The sequence below is a fragment of the Macaca fascicularis genome, chromosome 17, assembly GCF_037993035.2.
Source record: "Macaca fascicularis isolate 582-1 chromosome 17, T2T-MFA8v1.1".
Classification (NCBI taxonomy): Eukaryota; Metazoa; Chordata; class Mammalia; order Primates; family Cercopithecidae; genus Macaca; species Macaca fascicularis.
This window is the reverse complement of record NC_088391.1, coordinates 27,372,339-27,388,570: the sequence shown is the minus strand read 5'-3', so window position 1 is coordinate 27,388,570 and position 16,232 is coordinate 27,372,339. Positions and strand designations below refer to the sequence as shown.

Sequence of the window (16,232 nt, the reverse complement as noted above, 5' to 3'; positions counted from 1 at the left end):
ATAACGACACAATATTATCTCACTCATGGCAAGTATATTGGTAACAATGACTAGGCTTCACCTAAATCTAGTTTAACGCAATGGACTTTTCTGCCCAACACTTCAACATTTAAAAAGTATTACCTTTAATAGTTTCTCTGCGTTGCAGTTTGTAAGTTTCCTTGTCATGACACAGTCGATAAATAAAGAAACCCAGGTGATCAATGTTTTCAATGCGATCAGTAATAACCATGTGCTCATGAATCAGATACGACTGAGGCAAATAGGTTCCAGCCTACATTCAGAAAAGAATACATGACATGACTATCTCAGAACATATACTGAGTAGACTAGAGTAACAAGACAAAATTCTTACACATTATGGTATGGAACAGGTTGCCAAACTACTACCCACCATCTGTTTGTTTGTTTTATGTTCTATGTTGTCCAGGCTGGTCTCAAATTCCTGGCCTCAAGCGAATCTCCCACCTAGGCCTCCCGAAGTCCTGGGATTATAGGCATGAGCCTCCACTCCCAGCTTATTTTTATAAGTAGAGTTTTTTTTGGAATATAGTCATGTTCATTTGTTTTACATATTGTCTATGGCAACAGAATTAAGTAGTTGGCCAGTATTTACTCTCTGGCTCTTTAGGAAAACTTAAAACATTATTTGAGAAATTGCATTTCAATTTCAAGATATAAAACATTAAAAACAAAAACCATGAGTATTCGTTCATCCTTGTAAAATTCTTAACTACAGTCTGATAAAATGAGCTCCTACAGGGCTAATTTCTCAACAGGGTATTCCAAAACACTATAAGGGCATCATTCATCAAAAATAGTCAACATTCTTATACCTTGATGTTAATAAGTAACTCCAGTAGGTTTCTGGGTGGCATAACAATGGAAGTGTTCAGAGGGATCACATAGCACTTATCCAGGTTAAGATCTAAATAGGCTGTAAGTTTCTGTGAAGAAAAAGATACAGTGTAGTCACAGTAATAGCAAAACAGGCAGCAACTGGATTTTTAAGAATAATTTGTATCATTAAAATGAATTGGCTTTAGAATGTATAAATCACTTGCATTTCAACAAATTCAGAATTTGGCTGGATAAAGTTGGAAGTGGGAATGGGAGAGGAAAAAATATTGCTACCAGTAAATAAAATGCTCATCAAGAGTGTATTTCTATAATAAATAATACATATTCAAATTAACTGCAAATACTTATATAATTAAGCAATTTAACTTTCTCACTTATAAGCTCAAATGCCCTCTAAGGCTATCTGTCCATTGTGCATAAAGATTAAGTTTTCTTGTATGTATCTTCAATACTACTACCATCGTTAGAACATTGGAGAAACAGTCATTTAAATGATTTTGTGTTCTATGGTTCAAATGAGAAATGCTGGTTGAGAAAGACTGTCTCATAGGATGGTTTTTAAGAATAAGTTAAACCAAACAATGTCAACATTTTGATTCCTAAGAGCTCGGTGTTAGCTATTATTATTTACTATTTGCTTTGGATGTTTATTTCCTTGAAATAAGTAAATTTTCAAACTGGTTTCTAAACATCCATCAGATGTATCAGGCACGAAATGTTTGCAAAGCTAACTTCAGTAATATATTGGAGTGTTCAAAATGGCAAGCTTATACAGAGAGACACAAAAATCACAGGTGATACATGAACTTCTGAATCTCTGAATCCTGATTTGAAAAAACAAAAAATTATTGGGACAAAAATTGGGGAAATTTAAACACAAATATAAATTGTAAACATATTAAATATAGTAGTCTCTCTTATCTGAGGTTGTGCTTCCTGAGTTTCAGTTACCTTCAGTTAACTACAGTCCACAAATACCTAGGTAAGTACAGTATAGTAAAATATTTTGAGAAACCACCTTCACATACCTTTTATTATAGTATTTTAACTGTTTTATTCATTATTGTTAATCTATTACTGTGGCTAATTTGTAAATTAAATTTTAACATATGTATATATGTACACTAATACGGAAAAACATAGTATATATACGGTTTGGTACTATCTGCGGTTTCAGACATCCACTGGGGGGTCTTAGCTTGTATCCCCCACAGATAAGGCGGGACTACTGTCCTACAAGATCATGTTAATTTTCTTAGATGTGATAATGATGTGGTTATGTAGGAGGACATCTCATTCTTGAGAGATAACAGCATAAGTACTTACATCAAATGACAGAAAAAGAGATGAAGCAAATATGACAATATCTGGAACAAAGTGGAGGATTTTGGATATTCAACTTTTCTGCATTACATAAAAATGCTCAAAAGCTGGGGGGAAATGTAGAACGAGAACTTAAAAACAGATTAACAAAATTATTGATTTTGAAAATGCTACCAAAAAACAGGGACATAAATTACCTCTTATCTAAGAAAATGTGCGAACATATAAAAAATATTAGTTTGTCAGCAAAGGAGGAACAGTCATGAGGTGGGCTTTAAGGGAAAGGAAAGACAAGATATGAGAAGGCTGGGTCACCAGGGTCTGCTTCAGACAAAGCAGAGCCCACCAAATGTTGACAGTTTATTAAACTGAACTCTAAATATAATAAACTAGCAAATATTGAAATTAAAACTACAAAAAGCATAAACTACAGAACCTGCAGTCTTTCTACAATTCTGGACACCTGGCTCACCTTGTTAAAGTCATGAACAATGTTGGCAGGATCACTATCTGCAAACTCTGGAACAGGCACACTGATAAATTCAACTTCTTCTTCTTCAAAGATTTTAATATTCTCTTCAATTGTCTGGTAGAGAGCAGCTGGGGCATCTGCAGAGGGCTCATTTAAGATGACATCATCTTTGATGTACTTTATTCCACAGTAGTACACGTCATCTGGCTATAGAGTTTAAAGACTCATTTCAGCAATTCAGCATGAGACAGGTTTTTAAATAAGCATTACTTAAGCTGCCACCTCTATCTAAATAGCATTTTGCTTGCAAACTCTTGCTTTTAGATGACAAGTCAGACAGTTTAATTACAGAGTTAGCATATTCTTTAAGATCAGGTTTTGAAGCACTGTAAAAGAACAGCTTCAAAAGAAGAAAGGCAGCTGGTTTTCCCTTTACTTTTCGTGGTAGGTGAAAATAGAACATAAAAATAATCAGCTATCCAGTAACAAATAAATATAAAGAAACAACAGACCTAACTCTACTTGTAAGCAGTTTTTATAAAAGAATATATTCCAAAACTAGTTAAGTTTTTCTGAAAGAATATATTAAAAAGTTTTGATATGGTCTACTAATTAAATGACTTTTTTCTTATTAGCCAAAAAAGGGATAACTTTTCTGAAATTTCTATATGCATATAAGTAGTTCTAATTTTCCCTTTATATCACAATTCAGGGGAAAATACTGGATTACAGCAAATCTTTATACTACTGTCTCCCTTTTACAAAAAGAAAAAACAGTATATGAGGTCGGGTGCAGTAACTCATGCCTGTAATCCTAATACTTTGGGGGTGGAGGCCTGAGACAGATGAACTGCTTGAGCCCAGGAGTTCAAAACCAGCCTAGGCAACATGGTGAGACCGTGTCCCCACAAAAAATGAAAAAATTAGCTGGGCATGGGACCACACACCTGTAGTCCTAGCTACTACTGGGGAGGCTGAGGCAGGAGAATTGCTTGAGCCCAAGAGGTTGAGGCTGCAGTGAGCTGTGATTGCACCACCGCACTCCAGCCCGGGTGACAGAGTGAGATCCCATCTCAAAAAAAAACAAACACACAGTACATGTACACACACACACACACACACACACACACACTCTACACACACAATAAAGACTAAGGGTATATAAAATGTGAATGCACCGGGCCAGGCGTAGTGGCTTATGCCTGTAATCCTAGCACTTTGGGAGGCCAAGGTGAGTGGATCACCTGAGGTCAGGAGTTCGAGACCAGCCCGGCCAACATAGTGAAACCCTGTCTTTACTAAAAGTACAAAAATTAGCCAGGTGTGGTGGCAGGCACTTGTAATCTCAGCTACTTGGGAGGCTGAGGCAGGAGAACTACTTGAACCCAGGAGGTGGAGGGTGCAGTGAGCCGAGATCACGCCATTGCACTCCAACCTGGGCAACAAGAGCGAAACTCCGTTAAAAACAAAAACAAACAAACAAACAAACAAACAAAAAACAGTTAATGCACCAAATGTTATCTCCGGAAAATGGAATTGTAATGATTTTTTCTATACTATATGTATTTCTTGTAAAAAAAACGGTATTAAAAAAGATGACTAGTATTTTGGTAATGTCTATCAATATGTGATTGATCATCTTGAACAACACAGAAAATGAGCATGAAATTGAGAATGTTTCAAAATTAGTTATTTAAATTATTTTAATAAGTCTCGTTGTCAGCTTTCTCCAAATTTTGAAACAGCTGAAGTAGTCATAAAACCTTGAAAGTAATTTCCTCTTCAAAACTCCTAAAAAAACTTCTGAATTATTGCCAAGAGAAATATATCACAAAATAGACTGTAAATTATAATTAATCAGAAGGAAAACCTTTGTCTTAACCCACTGGGATTACTATTAATCCTATGTTATTTCAATATCACCGCTGAAGTCACCCAGTTCTTTAGTGAAACCAGTGACTGGAAAAGAAGCAGAGACATGGTCTTACTGTACTCTGGGCCCAAGGGTACAGTAGGACCAAGGGGAGTCCAAGCTGACTATCAAGTTATGGCCTATCAATATGACAACATTTGTGGCTGATGTATTTATTCAACTGGCAATTCATAATACTATTCCTCTCAACCCTTATTTATAGTAGGAAAATAAAGGTTAGTAAAATCACCCAATGACCTAAATAAATCCTTTAGTCAGCAACATTTCAAGTTACTCTGCTTTTAGTGACTGTGTGTGATGGGCTCAGCAAACATATCATGGAGAGATGTTTAAACACAGCTTTAAAATAGAACTACCACTCTGGCTGAAGGTCACAGATAAAAAGTACAAGCTTACAGCAAGTTGTAAACAATTTTGTAACGCACATCAGGAGAGGCAAAAAAAAAAAAAAAAATCAGAGACACAAAATAATTTTTCCACTTACTTGAAGTGCAAAATATTTGTACAAGTATGCTCCTCCTAGAATAACACCTGCAAGCATAAATGCCAGTCCAAAGCACATGCACCAACACCAGGCTCTTCTTTGGCCAACTGGTACCACATCATCTGGGTCCTAAAATATGAAAAAGACAGTTAAGTATCTTATCTCCAGACAGAACAACAGAAGGCTCAGGATCGGAAAAACCTCATGGATTATCATTTTAATAAATGAAGACATAAAGACCAAAGGAGTTGTGCCTCTCATCAAAATCAACCCAGGAATGATTAAATGGTAGCTCCAGGGCTCATCTTAATGGTTCTTGGACTAGGACATTGGTCTCTAGGAGAGTTGTCTACTTCTAATCTCAACACCCCACCTGCTAACCCTGACTCAAGCAATGATACACTCCATAATTTTTATTTTGCATGCACAACTTTTGGTGATATCTTCTAAAATTTAATAATTTAGAAGAGGTTATGCTACAACTTAGTCATATAATATGATGATGAGCCTTGTAAATTATAAATCCAGGGCATCTCTCTATCTGATCGTTTATGAAATTATGTGTTAGGCCTGCTACAGATGGTTTATATTTCATACCAGGTATAAAACTATTCTAAACCATCCACAAGAAAAAATTACAGGAAAATAAGGAACAGAACAAACAATGATACTAAAATTATTTAAACAATTAGAATTTCAAAAAATAGGATAAAATTCTATACATAAAAATACATAATCCTATTATCCCACTGCTCTACTCTAAACCATGGTCTGATAAAATTCTTCACTTTCTTTTAAAGATAGAAGCAGTAGAAAAAAATGAGAAAATATTCAATGATAAAAACTTACTTATAAATTCAAGAAACAAAACCAGCATAAGATTTTATAGAATTTTCATTTTTATCAACTTAAAACAATTTAGTATTAGAACATTATTTGGGGTCATGACATTCATAATTCCTAGATACTCCTCCCTCCCTGTGCCCTTATAACCTGATCCCTCTATTCTGTCACTTTAGAATTACAGCAAATTTCTGATTTGTACCCAAGTTCACGTGCAAAGAGCTAAGAAAACATAGATACCTAAATAAGTAGTCACTCAATAAATAGTAAAGACTGCAAAAATTCATAGTATACATGAACAGCCTCTTGAAGTACATGACTCTGTCCTTTACTTGGAAAACCCAATATGGGGTAGGCTTAAGGGAGAAAGTAGACTTCACCTAAACCTATCTAATAGGATAAAAAATTAGGAAGAAAAACTATGAATGATGCACAAGAACAGGATGGGTTACTGGAACAGCCCTCCACAACCCTTTTTGGCACCAGGGACCAGTTTCGTAGAAGACAATTTTTCCACAGACAGACTGAGGGGGGTTGGGATATGGTTTTGGGGTGAAGCTGTTCCACCTCAGAAGATCATCAGGCATTAGATTCTCATAAGAAGCGCACAACCTAGATCCCTAACACGTACAGTTTACAATAGGGTTCGCACTCCTAAGAGAATCTAACGTCCCCGCTGATCTGAGAGGAGGTGGAGCTCAGGCAGCAATGCTAACTGTGCAGCCAAGTTCCTAGCCAAGACCAGTTCCGGTACTGGTCTGTGGCCTGGTGGTTGGGGACCCCTGTATTAGAACACAGATTTGGTTGAAGCAAGAATTCAGTTAGGAATGAAACCTAACATTATATGTTTTTAATTCTAAGATGAAGAACTTTAACATGATACCACTGAGAAAGGTCTAATCCCAGATGCTGAAGCAAGCAACAACAATGTGATGTGATATAGTGTGTTCTTAGGTTGAGATTTCAAACATAGAATTTAACAGCGAACAACAAATACTGTTTATTCTAAGAATCAGTCCATTGCTATGAGAATGTCATGGTTTCTGTAGCACATGTCAATATACTATGTGTGTAAGACAATGAGTGTATTGCAAGGAATTAAAGTATGTAATAAGTCTGAAGAATTTATCAAGCCATGTAAGATATCCCAGCTGTGAAAAGAAAGTTACAAGAATTCCATGGAGTCATAAGGTATTACAAAACTTTAATGATAAAGTATACATCTTTTGCTTGAGCCCTTGTCTGACATAAGTATCTAAGGAGGTAAGAAATTGTTCCTAACATAATTAATTTTAGGGTGGAGGGAGAGTGGGGGGAATGAAAATGACAGATGGAAATAGTTATTTCCAACATTTGGTATCAGCTGCTGAGACAGCCAAATGTGCGCACACACCCACCCCATTTGGCAGGCTTTCTCTTCCAACAGTACATAAATGAATAGCCAAACAGCACAGGCAGACATCTGTAAAAGAATATGCAGCCCCAACTGGCAAATTGATGACAAATTTTAAGGCATTGTAATATATCATTTTTAACTGTTCAACAATCATTTTGAGAATAAATTATAAATGTCTACTATGTGCCAAGAGCTGTGCTAGGCACTGGAAATAGATGCTCTGCCAAGAAAGAGACCAGTTGGATCAGTCTGGAAAATAGACAAATATACAAAAAGAAATAAATATGATACGAGCTCTAACAGGAAAATGCACAGAGAGCACGTAAGAGGGGATGAGTTTCAGGAAGACTTCCCAAGGGAGAAAATACTTCAGTGGAATGTTAAAGGACAAATACTCATTACCTCAGCAGAAGACAGAGTTAAAGGAAATTATATATATGGCAGAGATTTTTCAAAAATTATGGAGCTAAAATGCATGACATTTCCAAGAGCCACACGTGCTTTGGCTGGACTGCCCAATATGGTGGAAAGGGGTACGAGAAATGATGAACAAGAAACTGGGGCAGGTCACAAAAGACCTTTATAAACCATGCTAGAGTTTGACTTCTCGTGTTCATTCAAAACTCACTTCTCAGCACTATTACAGTTTTTTAAAAATTCAATTTCTTAAGGAATTTCACTTACAAAACACTTCACTTATCCACAGGTCAATTTATTCAGCACCTCAATAACGTGAAACGTGGCTTAAGAATCAGGAAATAGGCCGGGCGCGGTGGCTCAAGCCTGTAATCCCAGCACTTTGGGAGGCCGAGACGGGCGGATCACGAGGTCAGGAGATCGAGACCATCCTGGCTAACACGGTGAAACCCTGTCTCTACCAAAAAATACAAAAAACTAGCTGGGCGCGGTGGCGGGCGCCTGTAGTCCCAACTACTCGGGAGGCTGAGGCAGTAGAATGGCGTGAACCCGGGAGGCGGAGCTTGCAGTGAGCTGAGATCCGGCCACTGCACTCCAGCCTGGGCGGCAGAGCGAGACTCCGTCTCAAAAAAAAAAAAAAAAAAAGAATCAGGAAATAAACAAGAGTGTTTGATGAGCCAGATTATAGACCCCAAACCTATGCACCACCATCATGTACTTCATAGAAGAGCTGTTAAATCTGCAAAGTCTATCTAATCTTTTCTCTCTAAATTCCTAGTGATCACTTTTCTTTCATTAGAATAATTCACATAAAGATCCTCTCTCTACTAGGCTATAAGATCTTTTGAGTATCTATTCATATTCATTTTGCATTACAGGCAGCTCCAAGCCAAGCTTCGGCTTGGCATTAGATGGCACTTATATATTTGATGAGTGAATAAAACTTAGATCAATTTTCTTTCTTTTTTTTTTTTTTGAGACAGAGTCTCTCTCGCTCTGTTGCCCAGGCTGGAGTGCAGTGGCGTGATCTCGGCTCACTGCAAGCTCTGTCTCCTGGGTTCGCACCATTCTCCTGCCTCTGCCTCCCCAGTAGCCTGGACTACAGGCACCTGCCACCACGCCTGGCTAACTTTTTGTATTTTTAGTAGAGACAAGGTTTCACCGTGTCAGCCAGGATGGTCTCGATCTCTTGACCTCATGATTCACCCACCTCGGCTTCCCAAAGTGCTGGGATTACAGGCGTGAGCCACCATGCCTGGCCAGCTTAGATATATTTTTTAAAAAGCGTGATTATTTAATTCTTTATGATTCATAAAAGTTATATCAGCAGCCAGCATGATAATGAGGGAAGGGAGAGATGCAACATAATTCATAACGTAAAACAAACTGTGGCTATTTAGCAAGAGAGGTAGCCTAGTTCAGCATTTATTAATGCCTGCTATTTGCAATATACTGTGCTAGATCCTGTGGGAAATTCAAATGTGATTAAGACATGGCTTAAACCTTGAGCAATTTATAGTCAAGAATTAACACCATGTATGATAGATAAATGATGTTCCATAATACAATCTGAGTCATAGAGAAGGGATTAAAGTATGCTCAAGATTAAAAAGTTTTTAATCTAAGAGATTTATTAAAAATGTTTTTAGAGTGATTAAATTTTAACACTTCAAAGAGTAAGCTTTACTTAAAGAAAAAGCCACGTAAGATTTAAGAAGAAAAACCCCGTGCCTATCTCAAAATATACAGAAAACGTATTTGACAAAATTCAACTTCCATTAAAAAAAAAAATCTTTGCAAACTAGCAAAGGCCGAAATTCTTTAACATCAGTAAGGCTAACAATCAAAAGCCTATAGAAAGCCTCATTCTTAATGGTGAAACTTTATACTTCACCATACCCTTTTAATTGAGGAATACAGGAATGCCCACTAAAATTGACTGTTTCCATTGAACACTACTAGAGATCCTACAGCAAGTACACAAACGATAACAAGATTAGGTATTAGAAAAAAGAAAACAAAACTGTTATTATTTGTAAATAATTTGTCTATGTAGAAAATCTGAGTCAAATTATTCAAACTAATTAGAGGGTGGCAAGATTTTTAAATATCAATAATCAAAAATCAACTGAGTCAAACATTTGTACATGAATATTTACAGCATCATTATTTATATACTAGCCCCAAACTAGAAACAACCCAAATATCCATCAACTGATGAATGAATGAATTGTGGTATATTCATACCATGAAATAGAAAGCAACAAAAAGGAACAAAATAACACACACCATCAGGACTGAATCTCAAAAACATGCTAAGTGAAAGAAGTCTAGCACAAAAGATAACTCACTGTATGATTACATCTTTATCAAATTCTAGAAAAGGCAAAACCGTAATGACAAAAGCAGCTTACTGGCTGGGGAAGGGGAGACTGACTATAAACAGGCGTGAAGAAACTTATTAGGGTGATGGAAATGTTTCGTATCTTGACTGTTGGGGTGGATATATGACCTTATACAATTACCATAAATTCAATCAAACTGTACACATAAAATGCATGAGTTTTATTCCATGTAAATTATATTTTAATACAGAGGGCGGAGAGGAAATCAACTGAGTTCCTATCTACCAGGCAATAAAAGAATATCTAACACCAAGTGCTAGAAAAAGTGTGTAACAAAGGGAACCTGGGAACTTCCACTCGACAAAAATTTAGGTATAATTGCTTTGGAGAACAATTTGGCAGTATCTAATAAACACACACCAAGCTTGTCCAACCCGTGGCCCATAGGCTGCGTATGGCCCAGGACAGCTTTGAATGTGGCCCAACAGAAATTCATAAACTTTCTTAAATCATTATGATTTTTTTTTGTGATTTTTTTTCCAGCTCATCAACAATTGTTAGTGTTAGTGTATTTTATGTGTGGCTCAAAACAATTCTTCTTCCAGTGTGGCCCAGGAAAGCCAAAAGATTGGACACCCCTGACATACATTTATCTTATGACCTGGCGATTCCATTCCTAGGTATAAATCCTGGATAAACTTTTGAATATGTAAGGAAATATGTCCAAGAATATACACTACATTGTCAGCAACAACAAAAAAAATTGAAATAAATTATTATAGATTCATATAATACTGCTAAAAAGATTCAACTAGTGAACAGGCCCAGTGGCTCATGGCTATACTCTCAGCACTTTAGGAGGCAGAGGCAGGAGGATTGCTTGAGCCCAGGAGTTCGAGACCAGTCTGGGCAACATAGCAAGACCCTATCTCTATTAAAAAATAAAAATTAAAAAAAAAAAAAAAACACAAATGTACTAGCACTGCTGATTTTTAGATAAGCGTAAGAAACGTAATTGCTGACCCCCCAGAAAAGGCAGGTTGCACAATATATAACACCACATATTTAAGTGTTTTGTAAGTATGTGATATTTAAGACTTTCAAAACGTGCAAAATATACTTCAGGTTCTCTGTATTTTGTGTGCTTGAAATATTTCATAATTTAAAAAAAGAAAAAGAAAAACCACTAACAAGAGCTTCTTCACTGGGGTATATAACTTTACCTGGCCTAATTTAAAACAAGTCACCGAGACATTTCCTCCCTTCTACTGCAGTAAAACTGGTGCACCTTGCATGGTGCTTAAAAGGTAACAGAACTCCCACAGGTGCTGCACAATTATTATCTAATTAATCTTCCTAAACCTCAAGTTTTTTAGCCCAGTTTATAAATGAAGACACTGCAGCACACACTGGCCTATAACCACCTTGCAACAGTAGATACAGAAAGACCTGGCTTTCAGAAGCACTCTCACTCTGGCACAGTACTAATTTCTAGTTCAAATAAATCTCAGCATTAGATGATAAAATAAAATTACTTAAGAAGTTATATCTTAAACAAAATGAAGGACAAATTCTTTTCTGGTCCTTCAATTAGTTAAGAATTAGGTCACCTCAATCAGTTCCCTAAGAGGCTTTAGTAAATGTGCTTCAATTATAAACTTAAATAAAAATGTATATTTTTTCACGTAATTTTAATTCTGTTCTCAAACTAACAAATCACTTCACATTCTTAGGCACCTCTATTTGAACCTTTTTTACAGGTTGACTGAAGCTTTTAAGAGACATTTTTCAAAGTGCTCAGATATAATATTTTACATTTCTATATCAAATGCAACAACAGTGCTTTAGGAACCAGGATACTAAAGAGGAAAACATCTCTTAGGGTTAAAAATTGTATTATCAAAAAATACATATACAGAAAAGAACCAATACTATTTATTCAAAAAACATAGAGACAGAAAAAATCAAACACAATATATTCAACTCAAAATATACTGAACATTCAGAAACAGATTTAGTTACTTAGAAACATGCTGGGTAACACAGGTAAATATGGGGGTGCATAGGCCAGCTGCCCACAGATGTGTTGTTTGGCTGGCATAATGCTTTCCAAAACAGAAAAACAGCTGGGACATTAAAACAATTTAGTGAGTCACACTTTTAAAAACTAGATTTCCCGGCTGGGTGCAGTGGCTCATGCCTGTAATCCCAGCACTCTGGGAGGCTGAGGTGGGTGGATCACAAGGTCAGGAGATCGAGACTATCCTGGCCAACATGGTGAAACCCCATCTCGAATAAAAATACACAAATTAGCTGGGTGTGGTGGCTTGTGCCTGTAATCCCAGCCACTCAGGAGGCTGAGGCACAAGAAACGCTTGAACCCAGGAGGTGGAGGTTGCAGTGAGCTGAGATGGCACCACTGAACTCCAGCCTGGTGACAAAGTAAGACTCCATCTCAAACAAAACAAAAAAACTACATTTCCTATTAATGTTCTAGTATTTTCAACTCCTCTCATCCTTTTTTTCTCCCTAGTTGGAGACCAAATATACCTAGTTCTTTTCTACCATGTTGCTAGGTTTTGAACTCTGATCTTCACTTCCAGCTATGACTGGGTATACTGCCTTCTGGGATCCTATTTATATTAAATAATCAATCTAAACTACTTTTCCATATAAAGGGTTTTGAGTTCTGGGTTTTGTAGACTGGGACATATTCACTTGGTTTCTACATTAGGTTTCTTTCCTCAGTATGAAAGCATCAAAAGGACATGATGTGGTGATCCGCTAATTATTAACTGCATTGATTACCAAATATATCTGCTATATGTAAAACACAAAATCTCTGGCTGAAAAGTTAACAATCCATGAGGACATCGAACATTTGTTTGCATTTTTTCTTATTCATTTAAATCAGTATCTGAATTTTGCTTCTTAATTTGCCTTTTGAAATGAGATTGCTACTGTCTCAACTGCAGTGAGGAAGTCCACTATAAACGTTACGTTTGACACATAAAAAAGAAGCAGTTTTCCAAGTGTCTGGCATTACACAGAAAGTTGCTCTCTATATTTGTAAGTACTATGATATATTTCACAAAGGCCTCTGACCTTTTGTCAATTATTGGATTTCATTTAGTTAAGATAAATTAGCATTTAGAGTCAAAATTGGGAATTATACCAACATGTTATGATTAATGACATTAAGGCATTATTCTGTACTGGAATTCAAATGGGAAAGGTTTGAAAAGGAGAACTTAATCTCAAACGACAAGGTCTACAAAACAGATTTCTCATTAACATACTTTTTTGTTAAAAAATCCTGCAACATAAAAGCAGCAATACAGAAAGAAAAAACAATAAAATTTAAAGCCATTGCATAATAATGTAACTACTGTGAGAAATCTATGAAACTTGAACCAAACTATTAGCATCACATAAAACTAGCACAGTCTTAGGTTAAATAAAAATAGGTTGGAAATGGGAAAAAAAAAAGGGCAGACTATCAATGCAATGCATCTAGAGTTGGATCATAACTTAATCACTTTTGTATCAGACAAGCAGGGTAGGCAAAGTAGAATATTAACATATATGAATAATAAGTTTAAAATCTCCTATTCTTTTTTCTATATAGTTTAAAAAATTACTATCATTTCTTTTTTTTTTTTGAGAGGGAGTCTCGCTCTGTCGCCTAGGCTGGAGTGCAGTGGCGCGATCTCCATTCACTGCAAGCTCCGCCTCCCGGGTTCACGCCATTCTCCTGCCTCAGCCTCTCGTGTAGCTGGGACTACAGGCGCCTGCCACCACACCCGGCTAATTTTTGTATTTTTAGTAGAGACGGGGTTTCACCGTGTTAGCCAGGATGGTCTCGATCTCCTGACCTCGTAATCCGCCCGTCTCGGCCTCCCAAAGTGCTGGGATTACAGGCATGAACCATCGCGCCCGGACATGACTATCATTTCTATACAGTGTTTATTCAATCTACGCTGAACAGAACTGTATCTTTTTTTTTTTTTTTTTTTTTTGAGATGGAGTCTCACCCTCACCAAGGCTGGAGTGCAGTGGCGCCATCTCAGCTCACTGCAACCTCTGCCTCCCAGGTTCAAGCAATTTTCCTGCCTCAGCCTTCGAGCAGCTGGGATTATAGGCTCATGCCACCAGAGCCGGCTAATTTTTGTCTTTTCAGTAGAGACAGGATCTCACCATGTTGGCCAGGCTGGTCTCGAACTCTTGACCTCAATTGATCCGCTCACCTTGGCCTCCCAAATTGCTGGGATTACAGGCACGAGCCACTGTACCTGGCCTTGTATCCGTTTTATAAAGTGAAATTTTAGCAGAATTTCAAATTCATATTGGTGAGTAAAAGGCATCAGGATGGCAAAAAGAAAGCCTAGACTAGCACAAACAGGCAAATGTTCGTAACCAACAGCATTATACACAAATGTTATTTATTGTTAATAATATCCTTTACCAGAGATAAATTGGTGAAGACAGATTTTCTCTACCACTGGCTGAATGAAACTAGAGTCCACATTGTTACCAGTATCAACTAACTGTTTCCCTAAAAATTTTAAGCATAATACTAATGCTCTAATTTTATATAATTCATTCTAAAATTCAGTGTCAAGATTAAAGAAAAAAAAGAACAAACCTGTTCTAGATTCACTTTTATACAAATGCTGGCTTTTAATGCCTTTCAACAATATAATTATCACACATTCATATTCAAATATGGGTAATTTCATTTAAAATGCGTAACTTTTGGTAAGAAAATTCCAAATATATTCATCTGAAAGTATAACATAATTTAAATGAGGACAGTTAAGAGAAAATTTCTGTCCAAGTTTGGAATTTTAAATGTTAAACAAGATGACTACTAGAAAAAATAATTATAGTTCTTGAGATCAGGAATATTTGTCTCTCTACATGTGAGAAGTGCTTAAACCCTATGAGCCCTACTGCCTAGCACTGAATGCATGTGCAGTAAAAACTCAGTGGTAATATTGAATGTTGCTCCCTATTCCACCACTCTCCTGGCTCTTGGATCCAGGGGTGTGATTTTCTTCTAAGAATAAATATAGGCATTTAAATAGGTTGTGACTAATTTGGTTTTCATAACTGGTTGGTCTTTCCTAGCTACACAATGTTTCTTGAAAGCTGGAGTACTCAGCAATTTTAAAATTCCAGTTATAGTACCTGGCTAGCCAGTAGATGCTTCTGAATATGTGATCAATACAGTTCTCAGGAACAGATCCCCTATGGAAGTACCATGAAAGTAGTTTAATCCAATACATCATTTACAGATAAATACGAGGCCCAGAGAAGTAAAATTATTTATGTAATATCACGGAGCTAATAAGGTCTGAATATTATCTTGACTCCATGTGCTGCTTAAGGAAGCTGACTTAAAACAGCTTAGGCAAATTAACTCTGATAACAAATGAAGTACAGACACCATGTCACACTTGGATAATACTCCTTTCTAATGAGAAACCACATAGCCTGATTTTTAAAATTATTTTTCTTAAATATATATTTTTTAATTTTTTTTTTTTTTTTTTTTTTGAGACAGGGTCTTGCTCTGTCACTCCAGCTACAGTCTAATAATGCAATCATGGCTCAATGCAGCCTCAACCTCCCGGGCTCAAGTGATCCTCCTACCTCAGCCTCCCGAGTAGCTGGGACTACCGATGTGTACCACCACGCCTGGCTAATTTTTTAATTTTTTTGTGTAGGTGGCAGTCTCACTATGTTGCCCAGGCTGGTCTTAAGCAATTCTCCTGCCTCAAAGTGCTGGAATTATAGATGTGAGCCACCATGCCCGACCCACAGCGTGAATCTCTACTGTTTTAAAAGGTTTACTTAAATTGACCCATACTAATAAGCCCTACATGTGTGAACTATTACAAAGGCAGTAATACTACTTTTAATATGTTGTCAAAATTAATAGGGCTTTTCTCTGTTGCTCATCAAATTACAAAGGATGGTAGCAAAAAGTATTAAAATCATATACATGTGAGCTTAAAACAATAAAGGAAAATAACTAAAGCACATCAGCACATATGCATTTCAACATAAATGAAAAAGGCAAAATATTAATTACAAAAGTGAAACTTAATAATGCCACAAAGCAAAACTACCAAGTTGGTAATGAGTTGCCTCTA

General features: G+C 36.6%; 1 protein-coding gene across 1 annotated transcript in view; it reads right to left on the bottom strand.

Moving 5' to 3' along the window:
* The window catches only part of ITM2B (integral membrane protein 2B), a 29,049-nt gene that overhangs the window by 2,800 nt on the left and 10,017 nt on the right, over nt 1-16,232 (bottom strand). Inside the window, exons 2-5 of the mRNA XM_015438972.3 lie at nt 5,074-5,202; nt 2,657-2,863; nt 837-947; nt 124-274 (exon numbers count right to left, since the gene is read on the bottom strand). Of these exons, the coding sequence (XP_015294458.1) occupies nt 124-274; nt 837-947; nt 2,657-2,863; nt 5,074-5,202 (598 nt within the window). The remainder of the gene's footprint in view (nt 1-123; nt 275-836; nt 948-2,656; nt 2,864-5,073; nt 5,203-16,232) is intronic.